Source organism: Solenopsis invicta, chromosome 11 (genome assembly GCF_016802725.1).
Source record: "Solenopsis invicta isolate M01_SB chromosome 11, UNIL_Sinv_3.0, whole genome shotgun sequence".
In the NCBI taxonomy this organism is placed as follows: Eukaryota; Metazoa; Arthropoda; class Insecta; order Hymenoptera; family Formicidae; genus Solenopsis; species Solenopsis invicta.
The window spans coordinates 13,294,276-13,317,949 of record NC_052674.1 but is presented as its reverse complement, the minus strand read 5'-3'; the positions used below and the strand labels follow the sequence as shown (position 1 = coordinate 13,317,949).

The 23,674-nt window shown below is 31.1% G+C and overlaps 2 protein-coding genes and 2 long non-coding RNA genes across 6 annotated transcripts; 2 read left to right on the top strand and 2 right to left on the bottom strand.

Moving 5' to 3' along the window:
• Nucleotides 1-336: 336 nt before the first annotated feature.
• Nucleotides 337-5,120, bottom strand: LOC120358984 (52 kDa repressor of the inhibitor of the protein kinase-like). The gene is made up of 5 exons (XM_039455051.1): nucleotides 4,552-5,120; nucleotides 4,248-4,448; nucleotides 3,869-4,027; nucleotides 3,199-3,403; nucleotides 337-985 (listed from the first exon to the last, which is right to left on the bottom strand). Exons 1-5 carry the CDS (start codon nucleotides 4,647-4,649, stop codon nucleotides 980-982), a joined length of 669 nt encoding a protein of 222 aa, XP_039310985.1. The 5' UTR covers nucleotides 4,650-5,120; the 3' UTR covers nucleotides 337-979.
• Nucleotides 5,121-6,107: 987 nt separating this feature from the next.
• On the top strand, nucleotides 6,108-9,249 carry LOC105199862. 2 transcript variants are annotated; one of them, XM_039455150.1, is made up of 4 exons: nucleotides 6,108-6,930; nucleotides 7,485-7,692; nucleotides 7,909-8,109; nucleotides 8,471-9,249. In XM_039455150.1, exons 2-4 carry the CDS (start codon nucleotides 7,663-7,665, stop codon nucleotides 8,993-8,995), a joined length of 756 nt encoding a protein of 251 aa, XP_039311084.1. In that variant the 5' UTR covers nucleotides 6,108-6,930; nucleotides 7,485-7,662; the 3' UTR covers nucleotides 8,996-9,249. The 2 variants fall into 2 exon arrangements, with proteins under 2 accessions (XP_039311084.1, XP_039311083.1); XM_039455149.1 differs by having other exon boundaries at nucleotides 7,485-7,697.
• Nucleotides 9,250-16,054: 6,805 nt separating this feature from the next.
• On the bottom strand, nucleotides 16,055-17,733 carry LOC120358996. Its single transcript, XR_005575900.1, has 3 exons — nucleotides 17,618-17,733; nucleotides 16,770-17,247; nucleotides 16,055-16,179 (listed from the first exon to the last, which is right to left on the bottom strand). It is a non-coding gene; the product is annotated as an uncharacterized LOC120358996 (long non-coding RNA).
• Nucleotides 16,100-17,819, top strand: LOC120358995. Of its 2 annotated transcripts, XR_005575899.1 has the most exons (5): nucleotides 16,100-16,200; nucleotides 16,516-16,623; nucleotides 16,825-16,942; nucleotides 17,103-17,272; nucleotides 17,689-17,819. It is a non-coding gene; the product is annotated as an uncharacterized LOC120358995 (long non-coding RNA). The 2 variants fall into 2 exon arrangements; XR_005575898.1 differs by lacking the exon at nucleotides 16,100-16,200 and having other exon boundaries at nucleotides 16,257-16,623.
• The last annotated feature ends 5,855 nt before the right edge of the window (nucleotides 17,820-23,674 follow it).

Here is a 23,674-nt window from a genome sequence, read left to right as displayed (position 1 = left end):
AGTGATATAGATTGAGCTTTAGAAAATAAATATGCAGATGAAAGATATTTAATAATTTTAGTTATGACAAATTAAGATAAACTTTAAGAGCAGCTAAATTTTGTATTGAAAATAAAAAGTATACCCTTTTGTAAATAAAAAAATATATTTTTTTTTTATAAGTACATAGTTATATTTTATAAAATACATTCATATCTTTAGTATTTTGTATTTAAAGATACATTTGTTGCATATATATATATATATCTGTGTGTGTGTGTGTGTGTGTGACTGAATAATTATTATTTAAAATTAATAATTTAAATAATAATTATTATTTTAATAATAATTTTTTATTAATTATTAATTTTTATTTCGTTAACTATGGCAAATATTAAAAAATGGTAAAGGACTTTTGTGCTCATTTTTACTTGATCTATCAATCCACGAAACCACGGGCGATCGTTACCTGACACCCTATGTGTATGACTAAAAGTTTCTTTCATTAGATCGTACTTCAGCTACTCGGTCCACCTCTGTACGATCCAGAAAAAAAGAAAATAAAGTTAAAAAAGTTGTTGAGCACAAAATGTAAAATTATTATATAATAATACATACAAAATCGATAAAATGCAATGAAACATACTTATACATTGGAAATTTACATATCGTTTAAAAAAATACTTGAGTTTTTTAAATGAAATGTGTATTTGAAGATACGCATTTTGTTTCAAAAAATTCTATTATTACAATTATAAGTATAAATTGAACGTATAAAACCCAAATTAATAATATCGACGCATAATATAACTAATTCGCTAATATCTAACTTACAGTCATACTTACTTTCTTCTTACCTTTTCTCTGTCTTTCCAGAGCGTACTTCAGTTATTTACGCTGAGTACAATCCAGAAAGAAAGAAAAGAAGAAAGAAGACAATATAGAACTGGAATACGACCGTTCAGCTTTTTACATTTTATTTGGTTTCCCCATAGTCCCATCAATGCTACGAAAAAAAAATTGTTTAATACATCTTATCAAAATATTCTTATTCTTATCTTACCGTTATATTTTACATTAAGCATTTCTTATTTCTAACTTACCTTTACATGTGATATTAAAAATATTATTATATTTCTTATCTCTACACGTGTACAAATTACAAAATATCTTATAAAAGCAATATGCATGCAAGAAACACAGAAATTAAAGATGTAAGATATTCCACATTTTTCTATTGTTTTGACCAACCCCTTTACATGCTTTATTATGTTGTATTAGTGCGTGATAAATGCGCATGCGAAAAAATAATTTATTGAGAAAGTCTGTGGGAAAGACAGGACATGGTGTTTGAAACGTGATATCTTTTACTAAAGAAAGTAAATAAGAACCAATATTTTTTTTATAACAATTACTTTCGAAATTTTTAACAAATATTTCATCTAATTTATGTATGTATAAACAAAATTCATTACTTGGAATATTCAAAGCTCCAAAAAGTTTTCCATTTTCAGATTCGTAATCGCGAAATGAACAATATAAAGTAGTGTTATCCAAAATATGAGTAGTTTCATTTATATAATCTGTACACGTTTCACACGAATGTATTGCTAAACATCTTTTGATTAAATAGCCGCAAACGTATTTTAATGCATTTTGTTCTGGCAGGTCCATAGAACGATACTCGTGTGTAGGAACATCTAAAATTTTATAGGTAGGTGATGATGTATTAAAGTCGGAATCTGTAGATTGAAAGTTTGATGTTTCCATAAGATTTAATAATTCATCGGAATCTGGAGCACAATTTTTTGTATCACAATGCTGTAATAATTTAATACTATATAATTTTTTAAAAGCGCGTGAAAACTGTATAGGAGTCGGATTAACAGAATTACCGCCTTGTTGTCGAATAGATCCAAAAAAATTTTCGAGGCAATCTTGATTGATTCTACGAGTTTGTAGATGTGGAAAATTAAAAGTCTTTAATTTTTCCCATAATTGGATAATACTATTAATAGTGACCTGCCAGCATTCAAAACATTTAATTTTTACAATTTTGCCCTTATTATTAGTAGCTGTAATATCTTTTAAAAAATTTAACGTTTCTTGCAAAAATTCCAATTGTTTTGTACTTCCGGTAAAAATTTTTCCATATTCTTTTGGACTGTCCATAAAAGATGAATTTAAAATATCAAATAATTTATCGAAACGATCAATAAATTCTACTGTCCCAATTGCTTCAGATGGTAGGTAACCTACAGATATTAACGTGCACATACCTGCAGCTACATGATTACTTAATACTTGTACGGCATATTTAACTTTCATTTTCGAAAAATTATTAGGTTCAATATGAATCGGAGATAATTTAGGAGCTGCTTTAAGCCATTGTTTTGTATCTTTTAAATAAAATTGTACAATATAAGACCATGACGCAAATTTACCGTTACTTGATTTCAAAATATATTTTAACAAATTGTTACGCGTAGCTTTGATTAAATGGGGAGTGTCAAAAATATATAATATATTTTGGTCATCAACAACAAATACTGAATTTTGATTTGATATTTCCAATTGACGAGACAATTGCAAAAAATTGGAACCCATGTCCGTAATTAACGCATGCACAGTAGTACCACATTCTTTTAATTTTCGTATTGCATCAAAAATAATAGTTTTTAATGTATCGCTTGTACAATTAGTCGCTGCAAAACAATAACAAAGTGGAACTTTCCAATTGCCTGCAATACTGCGTGCCATAAGAACAAACGCACTTTTTGCAGCTATTGGTGATTTCTTATCACCAACATCCTGAAATCCTATTACTTCATCTCGTGAAACATTGTAAAACAAATGAGATTTTAAACTCATTTCATCCGCGGTCAAAATGCAATGTCTCTCTATAAGCGGTAATGAATTTAATTTAATTTTTAAAGCTTCAAAGATTTTTATATTAATACCAGGCTCAACATTCCAATTATAAGTGAAAGATTGTAAAGTGCGTACAGAAGGTAATGAAAATGATTTTTTTAATTCTCTATAATTTCGCGGACTTAAAAAGTACATTGATAAAGCAAATTTTTTAAATTCATAATTATATCGGATGCCACGTTTGCCTTTTGTTTGCGCGTCTATTTGTACTGACAATAACATATTAAATTTTTCCGATAATAACTTATTTCCTAATGTTCTTAAAGTTTTAAATTCTTTCCTCTGTACCTCATCTTTTTCGTTTCTTCGTGATCCTTTAGTGATGATTTTTTGTTTCTTCTCAAGACGTCGCAGTTTTTGTTGGAGAACCTTATTCTTTAATTTTAATTTCTCTATCCTTGTACGTAATTGTTCCTTTGTAGGGCTATTCTTTCTTTTCGATGTCATCGTTGCTTTCGACATCATTATTTTGCAAAATGTATTAGACGTGCTTCTAAATAAATACACAATTCAGCGTATTAAAAAATAAGAAGAGAAAAAATTACAATAAAAAACAAAAGTATTTATTTCAGTCATAAAGTCACGAATAATAGGTATATGAAAGCATAATAAATAATAATAATAAAAAAGAAATTAAGAAATAATCATATAAGAAAATAAAAAGTATATATAAGTTTTTTGGTGGCCTACCATACTGGTACATCTGTATACATATACTGTATATACTATATTACTCTTTTAACAACAAACATATGTTATATTATATTACAATACAAAAGTAATTCTAAGTAATATGCACTTGTTATCTATTTTTCTGTTAACAATTTCATAATAATTTCATGATAATTTGACATTTACTATACTAATTGTACAATCTGATTTTTATTATTCCTTTCATATTTACGTACAATATTTATAAACAGAAAAAATATATATAGTAATAGGTATACAAACTTACGGTTTCACAATTTCAAAGTCCATTTCCTTTTCTATATTGTTGTCAGTTTTATTTCCTTCTTCTTCTTCTTCTGTTGTAAAGCTTGTTTGCTCTTGTATGCTTTCTCCTTCATTCATGCATACTGCGTCCTTTTCTGCTTCTGCATCTGTTTCTACATCACTGCAAGAAGATTTCAAATTGCGTGATTTAGTATATTAGTACAACAATACATCGTATTAAAAAAATATTTTTAAATAACATTTTTAAAGATGCCTTACATTCTGATTTCGGACATATATGCTAACTGAGTATGTACATGTTTGCATAATATATTATAACATTAAAGCAATGAAAAGCTGTATTAGTAATTGAGTAATCTAAAGTATAATTATATAATTACATTATTTTAGTTGATGACTCCTGCAAATCTTTTCCAAATCTTGTGGGTATGGCATCTGGCTGAAGAAGAATTCTCTTTTTATTAACTTTAAAACATTTCTTCTCAAAATGTAGACGACATAGTCGACAATTTCTAAAAGAATATTCTGGACCTTTTTCTTCTAAATCCAGTCTTCCACTTAAATGCACCCATTGCAACCATCTGTTACAACATGCAATTTATTAAATATAACAATTTATGTAAAAAATATAACGTAATTAGAAAATATTTCTATAAAATAATAAAATAATAAAATTATGAAAACCTGTCATATTCTTTTGGAAATTTAAATACATGTCTTCCTTTCTTCAGATTTCCAGGACAACCTCTTATAGAACACTTTTTTACACTTTTTTCACTCATTTTCTCTCTAATTTCTGTGTTTTCTTCTTGTATCTGAAACAGAGCTAAGATCAAAGTGCAAGAGTTTTCTGAAAGAGAATTGAAAATCTGTACAATATTATATGTTGTACAGATTCACAATTCTCTTTAAGGTTAAATGTTATTTCCTTTCTTCCTTTTATTTCACTGCACTTTATTTTACTTCACTTCACTTTACTTCACTTTACTTCACTTTTGCTTATTCTATTTCTCTTTAAATATCTAAAATATTATTTCGCAAAACATCAACGATAGGCAAGCAGCTAATACCCGCCAATTTCTAAACGAGAAAGACGGAAAACAGAAGAGTAAGTGAGAGAGAAGTTCAGATGGCGATACCGTGTAAAGTGACCGAGCTTGCGTCTGCGCACTGTGATTTTGGCTTCACATATCAAAGAGAGTTGCGCTACTGTATACTGTGGCCGAACTTCGCCGTGCGACCACGCGGCGACACGCGCGCCGACCGTGGCGTTCCACAACGCTCCCACTCCGGCTTGGCCGACCGAGCGCGCGGATTAGCTTATCCAGTCGCGCGTTCGGATATATAAGCCGGCAGTGGAAACGCACAGACAGATCCGTCCGACTACCCGACCGGTCTAGGGACCGAGCATTCCCGATCGCTCCCTTAAGAGGATGCTAAAGTAACAGAAGAACTTCCTCGACGTCGGTCCTACAGATCACTGCAGATTATTTTTCGAGCAAGACCAGGCTATTGCTCTTTGTCCATTGCATAGATCTGTCTTTGTTTTTTGATTATTTCGCCATCTGCGAAAAGTCCTATCAACTACTGTTGGGCTCCATATTGCTCTGTTTATGACAGTTCAGCTTTGCTGAGCGAAATATGCGCGTGGTAAAAGCACATTAGCGTATCTTTTTTGTTAGGCGTTCAATCGTAATTTTGCAAGGTCAATGTTATTCGTGCATGTTTTCTGAAGGATGCTCTACTATCATTTTGTACGCACGAGCTACACAACTTCTGTATTAAGGTAAAGTTAACCTCAGGTGACGGCTATATGAGTGAATTTTTAATGATTTATTAAATTTTTGTTCGATTTTCTTATAAAATTGACCTGAGCACCCTTTCTTTTTACGCGTATTTCAATTCTAAAAAAAGTTTTTGTGATTCTGTAAAGCCAATCCAAAGATATTTAATGCACTGTAAATGTCGGTAATTCGTAGTACTTTAGCATCCTCTTAAGACGAGCATTTTCGTCGCACTCCGATATCCTCTACGGGCATTCCCGTCGATAACCTCGGCCGAGTATCCTCGACTAGTCGACTCCGATAGGATGATGGCAGAGAACGAGACGTAACTGACGTGACGTGACGTGACGTGACGTTGAGTAAGGTAGAGAAAAGCCGTAAAGACGTAAGACGTGTTGTGTTGAATGTCTGATGATCTATTAAGTGCGCGGAGAGACGAGGTGGGTAATAGTAATATATTAACTTAATAATTTATAACTAAATATGGTCTGGAATAAAATAACATTTTATTCATAATAATTTGTTTCCATTTTGTTTGATGTTGTGTTATACGCGAATTGAATTACCGGAATTCACTCCGAAGAGAGCGCGAGTGAGAGCTGCGTGAGTGATTAGTCTTCTCAGCGCTCGGACTCGATACGGCCCTGAGCGCGCGATTGCGAGAGCGATTTGATGCGAGATCGCGAGCGACGAAGGTAGCGTAAACCTTTGTATACTGAGAGGAGTGGGAAGCGGGAGAAACGAATTAAGGTGAACAGAATGATCACTCCGTTGAATTAACTTTTGCAATTCACTCGTCTTTAATTGTAAAATTGTTTCTCAGATTTCTATATTTAATTTAGCGGGCGCATAAGTTCAAGAAGCGCGTGTCGATAACGAGCGCATACACGCGCACCTTCTCACTCCCGATACTTCCCGAATTTGTCGTCGCTCGGTTCCGGCTGTTGTGTATTACTCGCGTCGCTACTCGAATCTGAGGCTGCGGATCTCTCGCAGAGAGCGCGAACCTTCCAGGGGGCCTATTCTTGAATCTGTACGCAACTATACGTATACGCACGTTGCGAACGGTGGAAAAGCGTATACGCTTCTCATGTCGTATTCTTGAGTATTGTTTTGTAGTACTCGCAATTGGAAACGTATACTCTTTCTGTTGCACTGATTTACATTTGGCAACGTCGCGAAAATATATGATCCTTTCAACAAATATGGTTTAGAGATACGACGTGTATGAAAAGATAGTACAATAACGAGAAAGAAGAAGGAACTTGCAAGGAAAAACGTATGTATATATAAAAATGTTTTTATTATTTTAAAAAATTTTTTATTATAATTATAATTATAAGTATAATTTTTTTATTAACATATATATGAAATTGTTTTTATCCCAATAAAAGATATATATATATATATATATATATATATATATATATATATATTATTGTGATGTGTAGTGTGTATAGGTTAGAAATTAGTAGAACGTTATTTGTATTGTCAACATTTTTGTCTTATACTTTCAGATAAATATTTTCTAAAATTGGAAATACAACATATTAATTGTATAATTTTTGAAAATTATAATTTAACAAAAAATGTATTTGAATTCTTTATCCACTTTACAAAGTAACTTTTGTAATAAAATACAATTTTATTATTAAAGGTACATTTTAAAACGTCCTCTTCGAGGAAAATTCAATTTTCGATATAATATAATAGTAAATGTTACTTGTACTACATAGCTCGAGTAAAATTTTCCTCGGAGAGGATATTTTAGAATGTAGCCTAAGACAGGTTTAATATTTATAAATTTTTTTAAAAATTTGTTCTGTATTACAGATGGATAACTTACAAAGAAAAAAGAGAGGTGCAAACATTACAAACGAGCAGAAAACTCTCTTAATAGAATATATGAATAAACATCCTGAATTAGTAAAAGGAAAATTAACATCTTCGTTTACTTTAAAAGATTCTGTACGTTTATGGAACGAAATAAGTGAAATTTTAAATTCAGCTAATGGAGCAAAGAAAGACTGGAAAGATTGGCGTAAAGTAAATTATTTCTATATTAATAAAATAAAAATATAACTAGTTTTATAACAGTTATTTAAAAAAAGCATATGAAATAGTCTTATTAAGAAGCTTAATATGTGTAAAAATAAACATATTTTTTTTGTTTTATTTCTTATTTATAATAAATGAATAATAATAATAAGTATAGTTTCAATTTAATCTGTCATAATTGATGAAAAAATGCTTCTAGTGCTGGCATGATATTCAATCAAGGAGCAAAAAAAAGTATAGTATTATAAAGCAATCCAGAGCAGCAACAGGAGGTGGTGAACAAAATACAGAAGTTTTAACAGAACATGAAGAGCAGGTCCTTAATACAATGTATTCCACTAGTATTGAGGGACATCCTGATATTGAAGAATCCATTATAAATATATTGAGTGATACAGAAGTAAGATTTAACAAAGCAACATTGATAGTTCTGATTTCTTTTTATTATTTATATTAATTTGTAGAATAAAGTAGATACTAAATACATCTGTCATATTCTATCTTCATTAAAATTAAAATTTAGGAATTGTATCATAATATACGTATATATACAATGTACATATATGTGTGTGTGTGTGTGTGTGTGTGTGTGTGTGTGTGTGTGTGTGTGTGTGTGTGTGTAGAAAAAATACATAGAAAAAAATATATATATTTTAATATATACTATTAAAATATATATATATTTTTTTTTCTATGAGAGTAATAACATAATATTATAATACAATAAATTTTATTAAATATAATGTGTATTTACTTTGTAGGATGATGCGATGCAAGTGGAATATTTAGAAGAATATGAAGATGTCTTAAATTTTACTGAAAAGAAACAGGATAAAATTGAAATTCAAAAGAAACAGATTGCTACCTGTACACATTCTGATAATAACCGCAATATGTTATTTCTTCAAAAAAATAAAGCAACTATAAACAGTAATAAATTATCAAACAACAAAGAAAATATTAATAAAAACAATAATGTAGAAAAACAGCCTTCCTTCGAAATATCCAAAGCTCTTGGAAAGTCAATGAATACGAGTTCTTGTGAACAAAACAAAACTACAACTGAAAAGAAAAGAATGACCAAGAGAGAATTACTAAATACTGTTGAAGTATCGACAAATTTAAACAGTATTTATGAACAAACATATGAATTAAAAAAACAGTATTATGAAGCAAGGTTAGAATATTTAAAAAGATCAGTAGAGACACAAGAAAAAATGGCTACTATCCTTGAAAAATGCAACGAAAATCTGATAAATATTACAGATAAGTGTAATATGTCTTAAGAGGATATATATTATTGTATTTTGTTATCTGTGTTATATATAATGGCCTTTCTACAATAAGCTATTAGTTGGTATCACAAGTCATAAGCTGTAAGAATTGACCAATCACAGACGAATATGAAGAGAATATTCGACTGTGATTGATCAATTCTTACAGCTTATGACTTGTAATACCAATTAATTGCTTATTGTAGAAAGGCCATAATACTTATAAAAAGATACTGTGATAATTATATCTAAGTACATACAATTATCTATTTAGATATAATTATTCTTCATATATATGTGATTAAAACAATTGTGATCTCTTAAACTTACCAAAGTTAGATTATAATAAGATATAATCAATTTGATTGATAGTCCATTAGACTGATAGTTGGTACTTTATTTTGATACTCCAGTTTTTGTTTTTATTTTAACTCTATTATTTTGTTTTCTAGCTTATTAAACGTGTTAAAATGACGAAATTCAACTTCGCATAATCATTTCGTTTAAATACGCTCATTTAAAATAAGTTTATTTTGTTTTTCCATAATTGTTCTAATTATAAGAAAATTAGTAATTTTGTTTTTACCTTTATAGATGTTTAAGTTGAGGATGTTATGTCAAAAATAAATAATAATATTTAAAACTTCTAATATTTTTTTCATTATATCTTTTATTTGTATTTATAATTTGTGAAAATAAATAAAATATTAAATCTAAAATACAGTTTACTTGGATCACAGTTTCATCCTTGATTAATGTAAAAATTCACATTTTTTGTTAAACGCTAAATAAATGTTATTAAATTATAAATGATATAACTTGTAATTTTAAGAAGTACATGATATATTTAAGTATACATTAATATACGAACATAGAAAATAAAAATTAAAGTACGAAGAACACATTCAAATATTATTTATGATATATATATATATATATATATATATATATATATATATATATATATATATATATATATATATATATATATGTTTATATATTTCAAGTGAAGAAATTTGCAATCATTTGTCGTTGCTTATTTCTACCAGCTGCAAGATCTGGATCAATTCTACGAACGTTTCTTTCAGGTATATTTTCTTCATTTTCGATATGATCATTTTCGTTATTGTACATCCCAAAATCTAAATCGTCAATATCATCGTTTAACATATACAAAGGCACATTTTCATTAATGCACATATTGTGTAATACTGCGCATGTATATATGATTTTAGATGCTGTTGGTGGAGAATAGTGGAATACTCTGTGCTTCAGTAGACATCTAAATCTCATTTTTAGAACGCCATTGCATTGTTCGATTAATGAACGACATCTCATTTGCTTTCTATTATATTCAGCTTCTGGAGTATCTTCAATAGCGCCTATTATAGGAGTCATCATCCAAGGCCGCAGAGAATATCCTGAATCACCTACATTTCGAAACATTTAGATGTAAAAATGTTTAACGTAATATTAATTATTTGTTTTTGAGTGTAATTTATTTAAACTTATTTTTTTTAATTAATTAATTTTTAATTTTTTTAATTAATTAATTAATTATTTTTTTATTTATTTTTAATCTTTCTTTTTTATTTTTTTTTATTTTTTTCTATAAACTCAGAAATTAAATATAGATGAGTCTGGCATATAAAATTTTAATAAAACAAGACTTTTGATTAAAAAATGATTTGATAGCAGACCATGAACATTCTTTTATAACATTGCTTGCAACTTTATTTCAATCTTACCTACTAAATGAAAATTATTGTGTGGATAGCGTCTATAAAGTTGAATCATAGCGTTTTTTGCATTCGAGTTATTCCAAATAAATGTGTCATGAGTGCTTCCTGGATAACGTGCGTTAATATGCATTATTTTTAAATGCCAATTACATATCTATAATAAATAAATATATATATGCAGACTATATAAAAATTTGTAATAAATATATATAAACTATAAAAATGTATTTATGTATAATATATAAAATTAATGTATGTACTATGTTTAATATAAAACTTATTGTTACCAATTGAGTATTTATTGAATGATATCCTTTTCTATTTATATAAATATGTTCAGGATGAACATTATTATTTGCTGTTGGTGGTACAATAGCAATATGGGTACAATCAATGCACCCTATTGTACCCGGAAATTCAAATTTTCTATAGAATCTGAAATAACAAAATTTTTATATTTATATTTACATTTATATTTATATTTTTATATTTATTTTTATACAGTAAAATAACAAAAATTCATACTGTGTTCGCAGTTCGTTGAATTGTGCTAATGTACTAGGAAATTTTATCCATTGATTCATAATTTCTGGTCTTGATATTATATTTATAATTTCATGAATACTGCGAGATACAGTTGGCTGACTAACAGCCATGTAAATATTTTTTCCAATATTCATCTGATAGGATCCACTTGCAAAAAAACGCAATGCTATCATAACCTATATATATTTGATATATATTAGTATTCATAATTATGTTATTTCATATTTATTTTAATGTGCGTTTTATATTATACAGGGTGCGAGAAAAGTTCCGGGACGGCGAAATATCTCGAAAACTAAGCATTTTAGGAAAAAGTATTTCAGACAAAAGTTGTAGGGTTTTAAAAGATCTATTTACTGATCTTATCAGTTTGACCTTGGATGGCGTTGCCAAGGTCAGATCGAAATCACATCAACTTTTTTAAACGGAACTGTCTACTTTTTATTACATATTCTTGTAGCTTATCTCGAGACCTTTCCAAAACACTACAAGAAAGTTTATTTTTGTTGAGTACTTTTCGAGTTGTGAGGCTTGAAAGCTACGGTGTACTGTAAGTTTCAAGCGACACAACTCGAAAAGTACTTAACAAAAATAAACTTTCTTGTAGTGTTTTGGAAAAGTCTCGAAATAAGCTACAAGAATACGTAATAAAAAATACAATATTAGAGTATCGGTAGTTCCTTAATTAAAGGGTATCCGTACTTCTCTAACAATCTATATTTTTTATTACATATTCTTGTAGCTTATTTTGAGACTTTTCCAAAACACTACAAGAAAGTTTATTTTTGTTAAGTACTTTTCGAGTTGTGTCGCTTGAAACTTACAGTACACCGTAGCTTTCAAGCCTCACAACTCGAAAAGTACTCAACAAAAATAAACTTTCTTGTAGTGTTTTGGAAAGGTCTCGAGATAAGCTACAAGAATATGTAATAAAAAGTAGACAGTTCCATTTAAAAAAGTTGATGTGATTTCGATCTGACCTTGGCAACGCCATCCAAGGTCAAACTGATAAGATCAGTAAATAGATCTTTTGAAACCCTACAACTTTTGTCTGAAACACTTTTTCCTAAAATGCTTAGTTTTCGAGATATTTCGCCGTCCCGGAACTTTTCTCGCACCCTGTATATACATAAATATACACATTTCTTCCATAGAATATTTCCTTTTGTTATAGAATCACAAATATATATAATAATAAATATTATTATATACAATATGATATATTATTTATTACGTTATATATATTATACTTTTTCCTTAAAATATTTACTTTTGTCGTAGAATCTATCGCCGATATTCTTCTTTGAGGAATCAAATACGGTTCGATTATTTCTATTAAATTTCTGGCAGCAGCTTTATTTAACCGAAACAATTGTATAAATTGTCGGTTACTTAGCTCGAAAGGATCGTCCCGAATATGAAATCGTCTTCTTGGTCGGATTTCCACATTTTCTAAAGCACCCATAATCGGTGCATTTATTATAATATCATCTAAATTCATGATTTTTGCTTTCTTTGATCTTCCTCATGCGTGAAACGTATACGTTTTTCTTGAAACGAATGATACGACCCATTCGTTGCATCGTATACGCAAAGTTACGTATACGTTGCACGTTACGATTGTCAAGAATACTGTTCTAGGGATTTTCCATTGCGAACATTCGCAACTTGCCATTTACGTATACGCATCGACGTACAGAATGGACTGCTGATGAGCGTGGTGGGGGTAGAAAGACACAGAGAGTGAGAGGCAGACAATACGAAGAACGTTCGTTCTCTGTCTAATAAGTTTGATTGGTTGTTGTGGCCCCAGCAACCAATCAGACTTAGTAGACAGAGAACGAACGTTCTTCGTATTGTCTGCCTCTCACTCTATGTGTCTTTCTACCCCCACCACGGTCATCAGCAGTCCATTCTGTATGTCAATGCGTATACGCAATTATTTCAAGAATAGGCCCCCAGATCTCGTTTAAGCGAAGGAAAGTCGGGAGAAGCAAATTCGGTGGGAAAATGCCTCATTGGCTCGAATAGACTAATTACTGTCTCGTCATCGACGATTTGAAACAGCGACCGGACCGGACCGGTAAACTTAATATTTGCTGGATTCGACCTTCCTTTGCGGACGACCACGACAAAAACTTATTTGCTTCGCCTGCAAATATTATTCCCGTGACCGTCGAAGTACAATAATACAAGACTTTGCGAATATCATAAATCTTCAATTTAACAACCTTTTGAAATGAATAGCGAACGAACAAAAAAAAAGGAAATTAAGTAACTTATAATTAGTTGAACGCGAAACACGTTTCTTTGATCAAATAGTTAAAATAGAGTAATAATTTTTATTTTAGGTTAATCCACATTTTTCCCTGCTATGTATATACTACCCAGATAGCCAAACATGACGGGAGCACAAAATAAAAATTTATGATACACATTATGCTGGCAAAAATGAAGCAGCAGCCACGCATGATTTGTTGTTTCAGTTAACGTTAGCAGAAAAGTAGCAAAATCACAGCAGAGACTACGTCATAATATGTTTAAAAAAATGCAGCAAAAAATGTAGCAAAACATACTGACATAAAGTAAACAGAAATCGAGCATTGTATGTTGGCATAATAAAACAACAAAAACAAGCAAAATTTATACATACTAAATAACGTCACATTCAGTAGGCAAAATGTAGTTGAAAATCTATCATAAGAACTGTCATATTATGACAGCAGAACCGCGGCAAAGATGCAGCACGATATGTCTCATTAAGTACTGAGAGCAAAAATACAGCAAAAATCGAGCACGACGTGCCGTCATGGCGTGACGGCGAAAACGCGGCAGATATGAAACGCGATCTGCTTTATCAGTTGTTGATTGCAAAACTGTTGCAGAAATCGAGCACAGTGTGCCGTCACGACATGACAGCTAAAACGCGACAGATATAGAACACGATTTGATTAATCAGTAATAGACGGCAAAATCGCAACAGATATCGAACACAAGTTGCTGTCAGAAGTAATTGCAAAAATGAAGCAAAAATTGAGCAAGAAATGACGTATTAATAGCTTTTAATTAAAATTTTTTAATTAAAATTTAACCTTAATTAGGAATTAGGGAAATAAATATAAATGTTTCTTATGTGAAAGGATTTTTATATGTATATATATATATATATATATATATATACATATATATATTTATTTATTTATATATTCTCAAAAATATATAAACATAATTTATTTATTACATTTAATTTGAATAAAATATGCATCACAATAATCTTACCGACGAGATACGTATAATTATTACTGATGAGGTACATATTACAAAAACACATTGCAATAATATAATATTGTACAATATATTACAATAATCTATCTTAAGACAGGGGCCTTATTCTTGAAAACATGCGAATAATTTGTACATACGAAAATGGCAAAATAATCATTGGGAGAATGCCATTGAATAATTCCATTGGCTATTCTGCCACTTTGGTATACGAAAATTATTCGAATGTTTTCATGAATAGGGCCCCAGAATTGACTCCTAATAGTCTGTTTACAATGCGCACAGTAAACCTTCCAGCGAGAGACACGAAAAGACAGTGCAACACATACTACGATTTACGCTTCACCATTAATCGGATTTAATAATAATTGTAGTTATAAAACTGACCAATCACGAGTATTCCTTTGAAGAATGGAATGACTGTAATTGGCCAATTTTATAACTACGAATGTTGATAAACCCGATTAATGACGCGTAAGGGTTGGTTTATAATAGCCGTTACCGTAAGAAATTCACCAATAGTAGTTGATTATTCTTCTATAAATCGACTATGATTGGTTAATTTCTCATGGTTACGGCTATTATAAAACAACTATAAATGTAGCAACAGTGATTCATTTCATCCTTACTTAATATTAACAAACAACAAGGATAAAATAATTCACTGTCAGAACTGTGCCGCTTAATGAGCTTTCTACAATAAGCTATTAGTCGGTGTCATAAGTCGTAAGCCGTAAAACCTGGTTTATGCAGACTGTAACCGCTAACTTATGCCGGAATCTGTAAGAAATTGACCAATCATAATCGATTTATAGAAGATTAATCGACTATGATTGCTTAATTTCTTACAGATTCCGGCATAAGTTAGTGGTTACGGCCTGCATAAACCAGGCTTAAGAATTGATCAATCACAGTTGAATATTCTCTTCATATTCGACTGTGATTAGTCAATTTTTATGGCTTACAACTTATGCCATCGACTAATGGCTTATTGTAGGACTCAAAATGACAAGTTTAATGACGCCACATGCTAAAATCGTTCAATTAGAATTTAGAAATAGAGCATGTTTTAGAGCATTATTAATCCAACTCGGGTTGGGTTAAAACCCGCTGCAATCGAAAACGCTATTAGCATTTTCAATTATTTTTAGATATTTCCGTGTTTCATGAGCGGAAGCTTACAGCGGAACAGAACAACGCGATCAATTACAACCGCAGAAAAGAAAACCAAGCAATTATTGTACAATTGTGATTGGTTACGCTATTCCTGTAAATTTCCGCTCGTGACACATTAGCCTCAGTGGCCGGTATTCATAGTCGATTCTTATTTCAAGATTATCTTAAGTAATGTCTTAAGATGCTGATACAGCTTTCTGATTGATTGATGACATCTTAAGATGATACTTAAGACGATCTTAAATACAGGAACGGACTATGAATACCGGCCAGTGATTGGTTCTACTTTTTCTTATTGTGAATGCGCTCTAATGCGCTCTATGCGCTGCGGTGACACATGTGTGAGCCATTATTTACATGAGTGATCTTCGGTGATTCTGTGCGTGCGGAAGTTTATGTTAGGTTAGATGTTACTTGAGGCTGCGTGCATCCAGAATTTAAATACTGCACCTGTAAAAAGAAGGATATTGGGTAAGTAAATTGAGAAAGGCTTTCCAGCAAGTGACAGAGGCTGAATTCGGAGAATTCGCACGTTATCAGGAGTGCGTTCAGAATAAACGTCCGGGTGCAACCAGGTATCACTTTCTTCTTGTTTAATATTCAATAAACAAGAAGAATAAAATGATCTCTGGGTGCACCCGGACGTTCGTTCTGAACGCAGTCCAGCGCTCTCTCCAAAGCCAGCTAGGGTGTCCTAAAATGTACAAATCAAAACATTATAGCAAGAAAGTTCTTGAAAAATTAAGTAAAATATTATTATTTGTACAGTTTTATTTCATGCTGTAGATACAACGAAGCTAGTCAATCGCAGACCTTAGACGATTGCGCGTCATGCAGTTATAAATATTATCGAGTGACTCACGGAGTGTCTAAACGTAATACTTTGCAAGTTGGGTAAGTTAATATTTTTTTAAAAATTTGCAAATAACTTGATTTTCGAAAAAATTCCTTAATATTAAATTTTTAATCGCGAATTTCGGGACATCCTGCACATAAAAAATAGAAATTTTTATTTAAACGTCATTTTTATTTAAACTCACCATTTTTTTCTATGTTCCACAATAAGATGAAGTTAATTTGCAGCGATTTTTTTAGTCTCTCGCTACCCTCTCTCTGTACTTCATCTTCCTACTGCACAAACGCCATTAAAAGATATGCAGAACTGCGTGCATCTCCAGAGTGAGGAAACAGCATCTATAACTGAGAAAATAAGGTATGAATTATTTTGTTACTTAAGTTATTAAGAAGATGTTAAGAAGAAATTCCTTTTATACGTAACTTCTGTGATACACGTTGCAACCGCAAATAACATACAGCGTTTAATCATCACAGCTCGTGATTTTATTACATTCTTTATTCTTTTTTTTTTTTAGTGGGACGTAGAGGTAGCACGCTAACCCACAAGTGGAACCCACGAACTTGCAGTATCTTTGCGTAGCATTTCCGTACATCCCCCATCCTCTTAAGAGATTAGGGGTTCAGGACTACGCACTTCCCGGAACGTCTTCGAAGCAGCCTCTGTAATTGAGAAAGAAACAATAAGGTAAATTACTATTTTTTATTACTCAAATTTAATGCTACGAATGTGCTACAGTACATTAAGAAATTTTGTGTGTGTGTGTGTGTGTGTGTGTGTATGTGTATACATACATACAAAATTTCCTATAATTATTTACAAACATATATATATATATATATATGTTTGTAAAGAATTGTCGCTAAAGAGTTACAGAATAGGCCTACTGAAAAAAATTTTTTATATACAATTATATTTAATTATACATAAAGCATACATAATTATAAATAATTATATGTATATAAAAATGTATTCCCGGGTAGTCATTACCCAAACTTTTGTGTATGAAAAAAGAAAAAATATTTTACTTACATGAATTAATCCTCCTCATCATGTGAGCTTATAATAGACTCTGCATCATCTTCTTCTACTGCATTTTCTAGATCGTCGTCGCGCGAGTCTTTCCAAAAATCGCGTTCTGTTCTGGCACGTTGTTGCCTGTCACGCTGTACGTGGGTAGCCATCCTGTGTCTTTGTTTCGCCGAACGCAAAGCCTCTCTCGCGTACGCTTGGAATTCTGCTCGAGTCGGACTATTGAAATGTCGACTGTTGCAAGCAGCATCTACATGCCCGTGAGGAAAAGAAGAAAATATGATTATTAGAGCGAAATAAGTTGTGTGCGTGCGTGTGCGTGTGTGCGCTTGTGTCATATACACGGTTGGATAAGTTGATATTTTTTTAAAGTTAAATTTAATGGCATATTAAATTAACACAAGCACTCATATCGTACCCTTTCATTTTATAGAATACCCTCACTACAGCTTTGCTCGCACAAGTACACGGTTATTAGTAGACTCGTGCTGTAGTCAGAGGTATTCTATAAGTTTGGCATTCCGCTCTTATCGCCGCATACGGTCAAAGTTGAGAAGACTCTACTGTACTACCCAACCCTGATCGTGTGTGTATATGCGGACGTACAAATTCTTTATATTATTAAAATAATTAATACACATTCAAAGGGTCTAGCCGGATAAACATGTGAATAAGCATGAACTTGAGAAGATCAGATCAGGGTTAGGATCTTAATTTCAGATAGGAAGAAAAAAATTTTTCATCAAGTTTCGGCTCTTTATCCTTATTATTTATTCCTTTGGAGCGTTTAACGTGTTTTTCAGTTTTTAATTTTTTTTCTGCTCTTCTAGTTAAGTAATTCGTATGGTAAAAATTTATAATATAAATATCATTAACATACATTTTAACATCATGAATATATAAAATATATAATTAAAAAACTTTTGAATTTTTTTAAATATGAAGACAAGCTTTCAGAGAAACCAAAATATTTGTTAAAATATATGTTGATGACAATTATATTGTAAATTTTTTCCATGAAAATCGCTTAACTACAAGAGCAGAAAAAAATGAAAAACTGAAAAACACGTAAAACTCTTCAGAAAAATAAATAATATGATAGAGGGCTGAAACTTGGTGAACAATTTTTTTCTTTCTATCTCAAATTTGGGTTCTAGCCTCGATCTGATCCCCTCAAGTGCAACTTTCACATGCTTATTCAGCTCGACCCTTTGTGATATTACCTATTATATTAAACTTTGAGATGAGACTAAGTTTAAAGAAAATAGAATAAGTTAGAGTCATACCATAAATTGCCATTATTATACGCGTCTTGTATAAGGGCTGTAGGCCCTGTTTAGAGCCAAACCAGGTGTATGCCACCATTAAACCGTCTTTGATCACTTCTTTAAAGGACATATTAATTGCTTCCTTTACCGTAAATCCTCCCACATATTGAAGATAATTCACCTATGTTACAACACGACACGTTAATTATTGTTTAATTGCTGAAAAGATATGTGCGAGGATAACTCTAATAATTTGTCGTACTCTAAAATTGTGCCTATAATATTATAACATTGATTTATAAGCACATAATTATTCATTTTGACTGAGAGATAGACAAACATTTTTTGCTCTAAAGACATTAATAAATTTGTAAAACATTTAATCAAGTATGCATCGAGAGAAAAGACTTTTTCATACAAATACATTTAACAATATTACTTTCTTATGTAAACTGTTAAATTGACGTTTTAAATAATTTTTGTAATCACTTTGTAACGCGGTTATTTATCAAGTCATTCTCCTGTAGTACTAATTTATTCTCTCGATATGTAATTGTTGCTATTGTAAATTGAAAATTATTTTATATGTTATTGTTTTTTCGTAGACTTACAACTTCGTCGTATTTTTCCTCGTCAATCGATTCAAAGGTTTGCATCTCTATCTTAGTTGAAATTGGCAAACATTTTGGCTTTTGTAATGCGCGTCGTCGGTTTTCTCTCACCTGTACACATTTATGAATACGTTCCATAGTGCTATTCAACTTTCTGTAAATAAAATATAAATGTACAATTAAATATATGTAAAGTAAATTTAATAAAATCTTTTTTACATTACATACGCATATAGATACGTATGTACTACCTCAATTCCATGTCTATACGATCCAATCGTTCCTGAGTGCTATAAAAGTTATACTTAAATTAAAAAACAGTAAACGCGTATATTTTAAAAGATGTTCAGCTTATCGAACGTATTAATTCCCTGTAAGATAGAACGACATAAAATCTCAACCGGAAAGAAGAGTTCCCAAGTCTGTAGAAATTTTCTATCCTGCAGCGAATTTACACGTTTGATAAATTTGTCGTATGACAAATGATATCTCAGCCTTAGACTCACCGATGCTCAATATTATTTCGTTCTCCTTGCGCTCTATATCCTGCTGTTGCCTCTACCGATTCGCCTATATTTGAATAAGGAAGCTGAAACTTATTATAAGCATTAATAATATTGTCAAACGCATTATGTTCACTCGGTATGAATGTTGTCGTAGGTCTGTGTTGTGCATAAGGAGTGTTGTTTGTAGAGTACGATATTGGATGTGGTTCTGCATTACTTGTTGATGGTGTGTGTAAAGGATACTGATAATCAATTTGTTCCACTTGATGTACCTGAGTAGATGTTAGCATAGGTGTTTGCGGTTTATTATGTATTTGAGAATTTGTGTTATTGTATTGTGTTGTTAATTAATATATTATGAAGATTATGTTGTGTGTTAACGTCATTAATAGTCGAGGAATTGTCCTGTATAGTTCCTCTTAACTCCCTCATATCTTCTTCCATCGTTGTCGCCGTATCTATCTCCTGTCCGCCAGTTTTCGATGTCTTGCTGAAGGGAGCTTCTTCAGACGACGTAGTCTGGTACATCGATGGTTTTACTATCGGTCTTTTTGGACGGCTTTCTTTCAATGTAGTGGACATCCTTAAATACATTTTTAATATATACATAATAATTATGTAAGATAATTGAAGGGTTTTTCTGCGCGAGCGTGCGACAGTGTACTTTTTAAGTGTACATTTTTTAACAACAATACAATAACACAATGAATACAATGAAGATAATGAACTTTAAAGTTAATTACGACAATTAACTTTAGAGTTTATTTTCTCCAACCATCAAAAGCAATTTATACTTAATACTTTAATTATATTTTATATAATTGGAATGTGAATTTTAACTTTTATTATGTATTAAAGCAGCTACTATATATTGAGAAGTTTGCGTATTATTTTCGTCATCACTACTGTCATCATGAAATCTATGATTCCAGAGAGGCATCCTGTAACATTTCACACGTATTTCACTGATGTGAACGGAAAAAATGTCGGAACTCAATTCAGAACATTTAAAGATACCTAACGCAGAAGATAAAATACCAATATCATAAAAGTCATGTACTTGTAAAAATTTATTTACTACCAAATAATAAGAATCATTGGCCATAAAAATATTAATAATGGTGCAAATAGATCCGTCGTTCAAAATGCAACAGTTATCACGTTTGTCTAAAGTGAACAAAATTCCTTTAAATGTAATTTTACGGTACTGAGAAGGATTATAATCGAGATTACGTGGCAGAGGACCTGAATTATGCTTCATGGATACAGCAATATTAGAATTGTTGTTGCCACGATCAATAATTTCATGTGCTTCCATTTCAGCAATTCTGTTTGTAAATTGTTGAAGAGGAAGGCCAGGTTTCCTGCACAATTTTCTAAATACTGTCATGTTATTTTCGTATGGAAAAGCAGAAAATGAATCGAGAGGACCTAATTGTCGCACGTCATTAGTAAGATGAATGAGACCGTGTACATTGTACGAATTAAATGTCGGACCATAAAAATTTTCCGATCTAATAACAAATTTTTGCAGTGCACAATCTGCGAATTTCAAATACGCTTCCGATGGTGATGTGGAAGCTAAAATTCTTATTGCTGCATGCAAAAATAAGAAATGTACGTACATTTCCTGTTTCAATATACGTTTGTTACAACTGGACCTGTATATAATAAAAATTGACGAAACTCTGTCGCTTTATATTTTATACACGCATTGAGTGATCTAGGCCGTCTGACAAAATCGGATGGACAGTAAGTTGCAAGTGTCTCCAATTGTTTAGACATAGAAAGAATAGCTCTTGCTGATAATTTTGAAACTCGTGAATATTTTCCATGTACCCATGCAATTAATAATTTTTTCATGACTCCTAGGCATACGAGATGCATATATTCAAACGGAACCTGTATAACCATTCCTATTGGTAACGCCGACAACGGACTCTTGCCATCTTTATGATGATCCTCATCTAAACACGCGACATATTCCTCATCTGTGCGAAGAGAATGATTAACACCACGAAAAATATAACGGCTATCACATCGTATACCACAAATTTTACATTTGGAGCATGGTTGGCTGGATGTATGGCCTCGATGGTTGAGAATGAAAGCACGAGCAGGCGCGTCAGCTATAAAACATCTAAGACGGATTGCTATTTTGCTACTACGGTAAGATACACCCCCCTTATTCAATATTCTTTCAATATCTGCGACAAATTAAAAAAAAAATAAATTTGGATCATTTGGTTTTGTAGAACCCTTATATATTCCTACTATTATTGGTTTTGAATGACTGATATTTACTAGCCGACATTGAATTGGCCAAATGTGAATACTACCTTATCTATCTAAATAACAACCATCGGTATTAAAATCGATGTCTATTTGATTGGGAAGTGATATAACCGAAAAACGCGAGAGAACTCTACAAATTTCTACTTCTAAATCAAAATGTAAATATTCACCTGGTTCTATTTTATATACAATGACTTTTCCTCGCGGAGTATTTAATAGTGTTCTTACATCTTTAGGTAAATTATGAAAACAAGGATGTGTTCGAAGAAGAGATAGAACGTTATTAGCTTGCACATGATTCAAATTATTTTCGACAATACAGGATGCGAATGTGACTCGAAATGACGATGATTCATGCGAGGAAACACTAACAGAAGATGAAGTATCGGAAGTATTGTTACATGAATCATTATCGGAAGGAATCTCGTTACTTTCAACATTTATATACGTATTACTCTCCTTATCATTGTCAATATCGTTACCAATAACATCGTTAATATCATTATTACCATTTATATTGTTATTATCGTTAATATTATCATTGTCATTATTAGGAATGTTAGAAGCATTACAAAAATCTAAAATGTTATCAATTTTACAATGTTGTTTAGTGCTATTTCTTACCAATTTTTTGCTGCGGATATTATTTCGAATTTCACTTATTATATTTCTGCGTTGCCTTTTACATAATTTATAAAAACATTTACGCGAAATTGAACGTTTTAAATAAACAGAATCCATATAGTTACGTATATTATTCCTTTTTTCGATAATATCCTCAGTCGTTCCAGTATCCTTATTCCTCCTTATATCTCTTTATATCTTATTCTCCTTAGATATTCTTATTATTACTGACGCTTCCTTCTGCACCTTAAATCCGTAGGGATGTTTTTCATCGATGATGGATGGCCCACCTGAGAAAGTACAAACAAGATCAATTTGTATATCGTTATCGAAAATATTCTTCAACATTTATAATAAATATATTATTTAAATAACGCGTCCAAGAGCTAATTGGCTGTAATTGAACAGATTATAACGATTTATTGTAAATATTACATAAAAATATTTATAAAATATGTAAAAGTATTACAATAAATATTTATTTTTTATTTTCCATAAATATTGTACAAAATGTCTAGTCTATATTTTTACATTTAAAAAAATGTAGATTTTATGGTTTTTCCTTCGTGTATATAAAATATGTATTTAACAGTTTAAAAAAAGTAAATAGTAATAAGCATTTATCACAAACATGTGCTATCTCAGATATTCTGCATCCGAACTCCAAAATGATACAGAATAATGGTCAAGAGCATCGCTTGGAACATTTCGGAGTAACGCTCAGGATCTTCACCCGAAATATTTCAGAATAAC

What these genes read in the sequence shown, in the direction of transcription:
- LOC120358984 (XM_039455051.1), bottom strand. Translation starts at nt 4,649, where the DNA reads ATGAGTGAAAAAAGTGTAAAAAAGTGTTCTATAAGAGGTTGTCCTGGA. An exon ending in TTTCCAAAAGAATATGACAG is followed by an intron (nt 4,449 to 4,551) that starts GTTTTCATAATT and finishes ATGTTGTAACAG; the next exon opens with ATGGTTGCAATGGGTGCATT. An exon ending in GACTTTGAAATTGTGAAACC is followed by an intron (nt 3,404 to 3,868) that starts GTAAGTTTGTAT and finishes GTATTTATTTAG; the next exon opens with AAGCACGTCTAATACATTTT.
- LOC105199862 (XM_039455149.1), top strand. Translation starts at nt 7,485, where the DNA reads ATGGATAACTTACAAAGAAAAAAGAGAGGTGCAAACATTACAAACGAG. An exon ending in ACTGGAAAGATTGGCGTAAA is followed by an intron (nt 7,698 to 7,908) that starts GTAAATTATTTC and finishes AAATGCTTCTAG; the next exon opens with TGCTGGCATGATATTCAATC. An exon ending in ATATATTGAGTGATACAGAA is followed by an intron (nt 8,110 to 8,470) that starts GTAAGATTTAAC and finishes TTTACTTTGTAG; the next exon opens with GATGATGCGATGCAAGTGGA.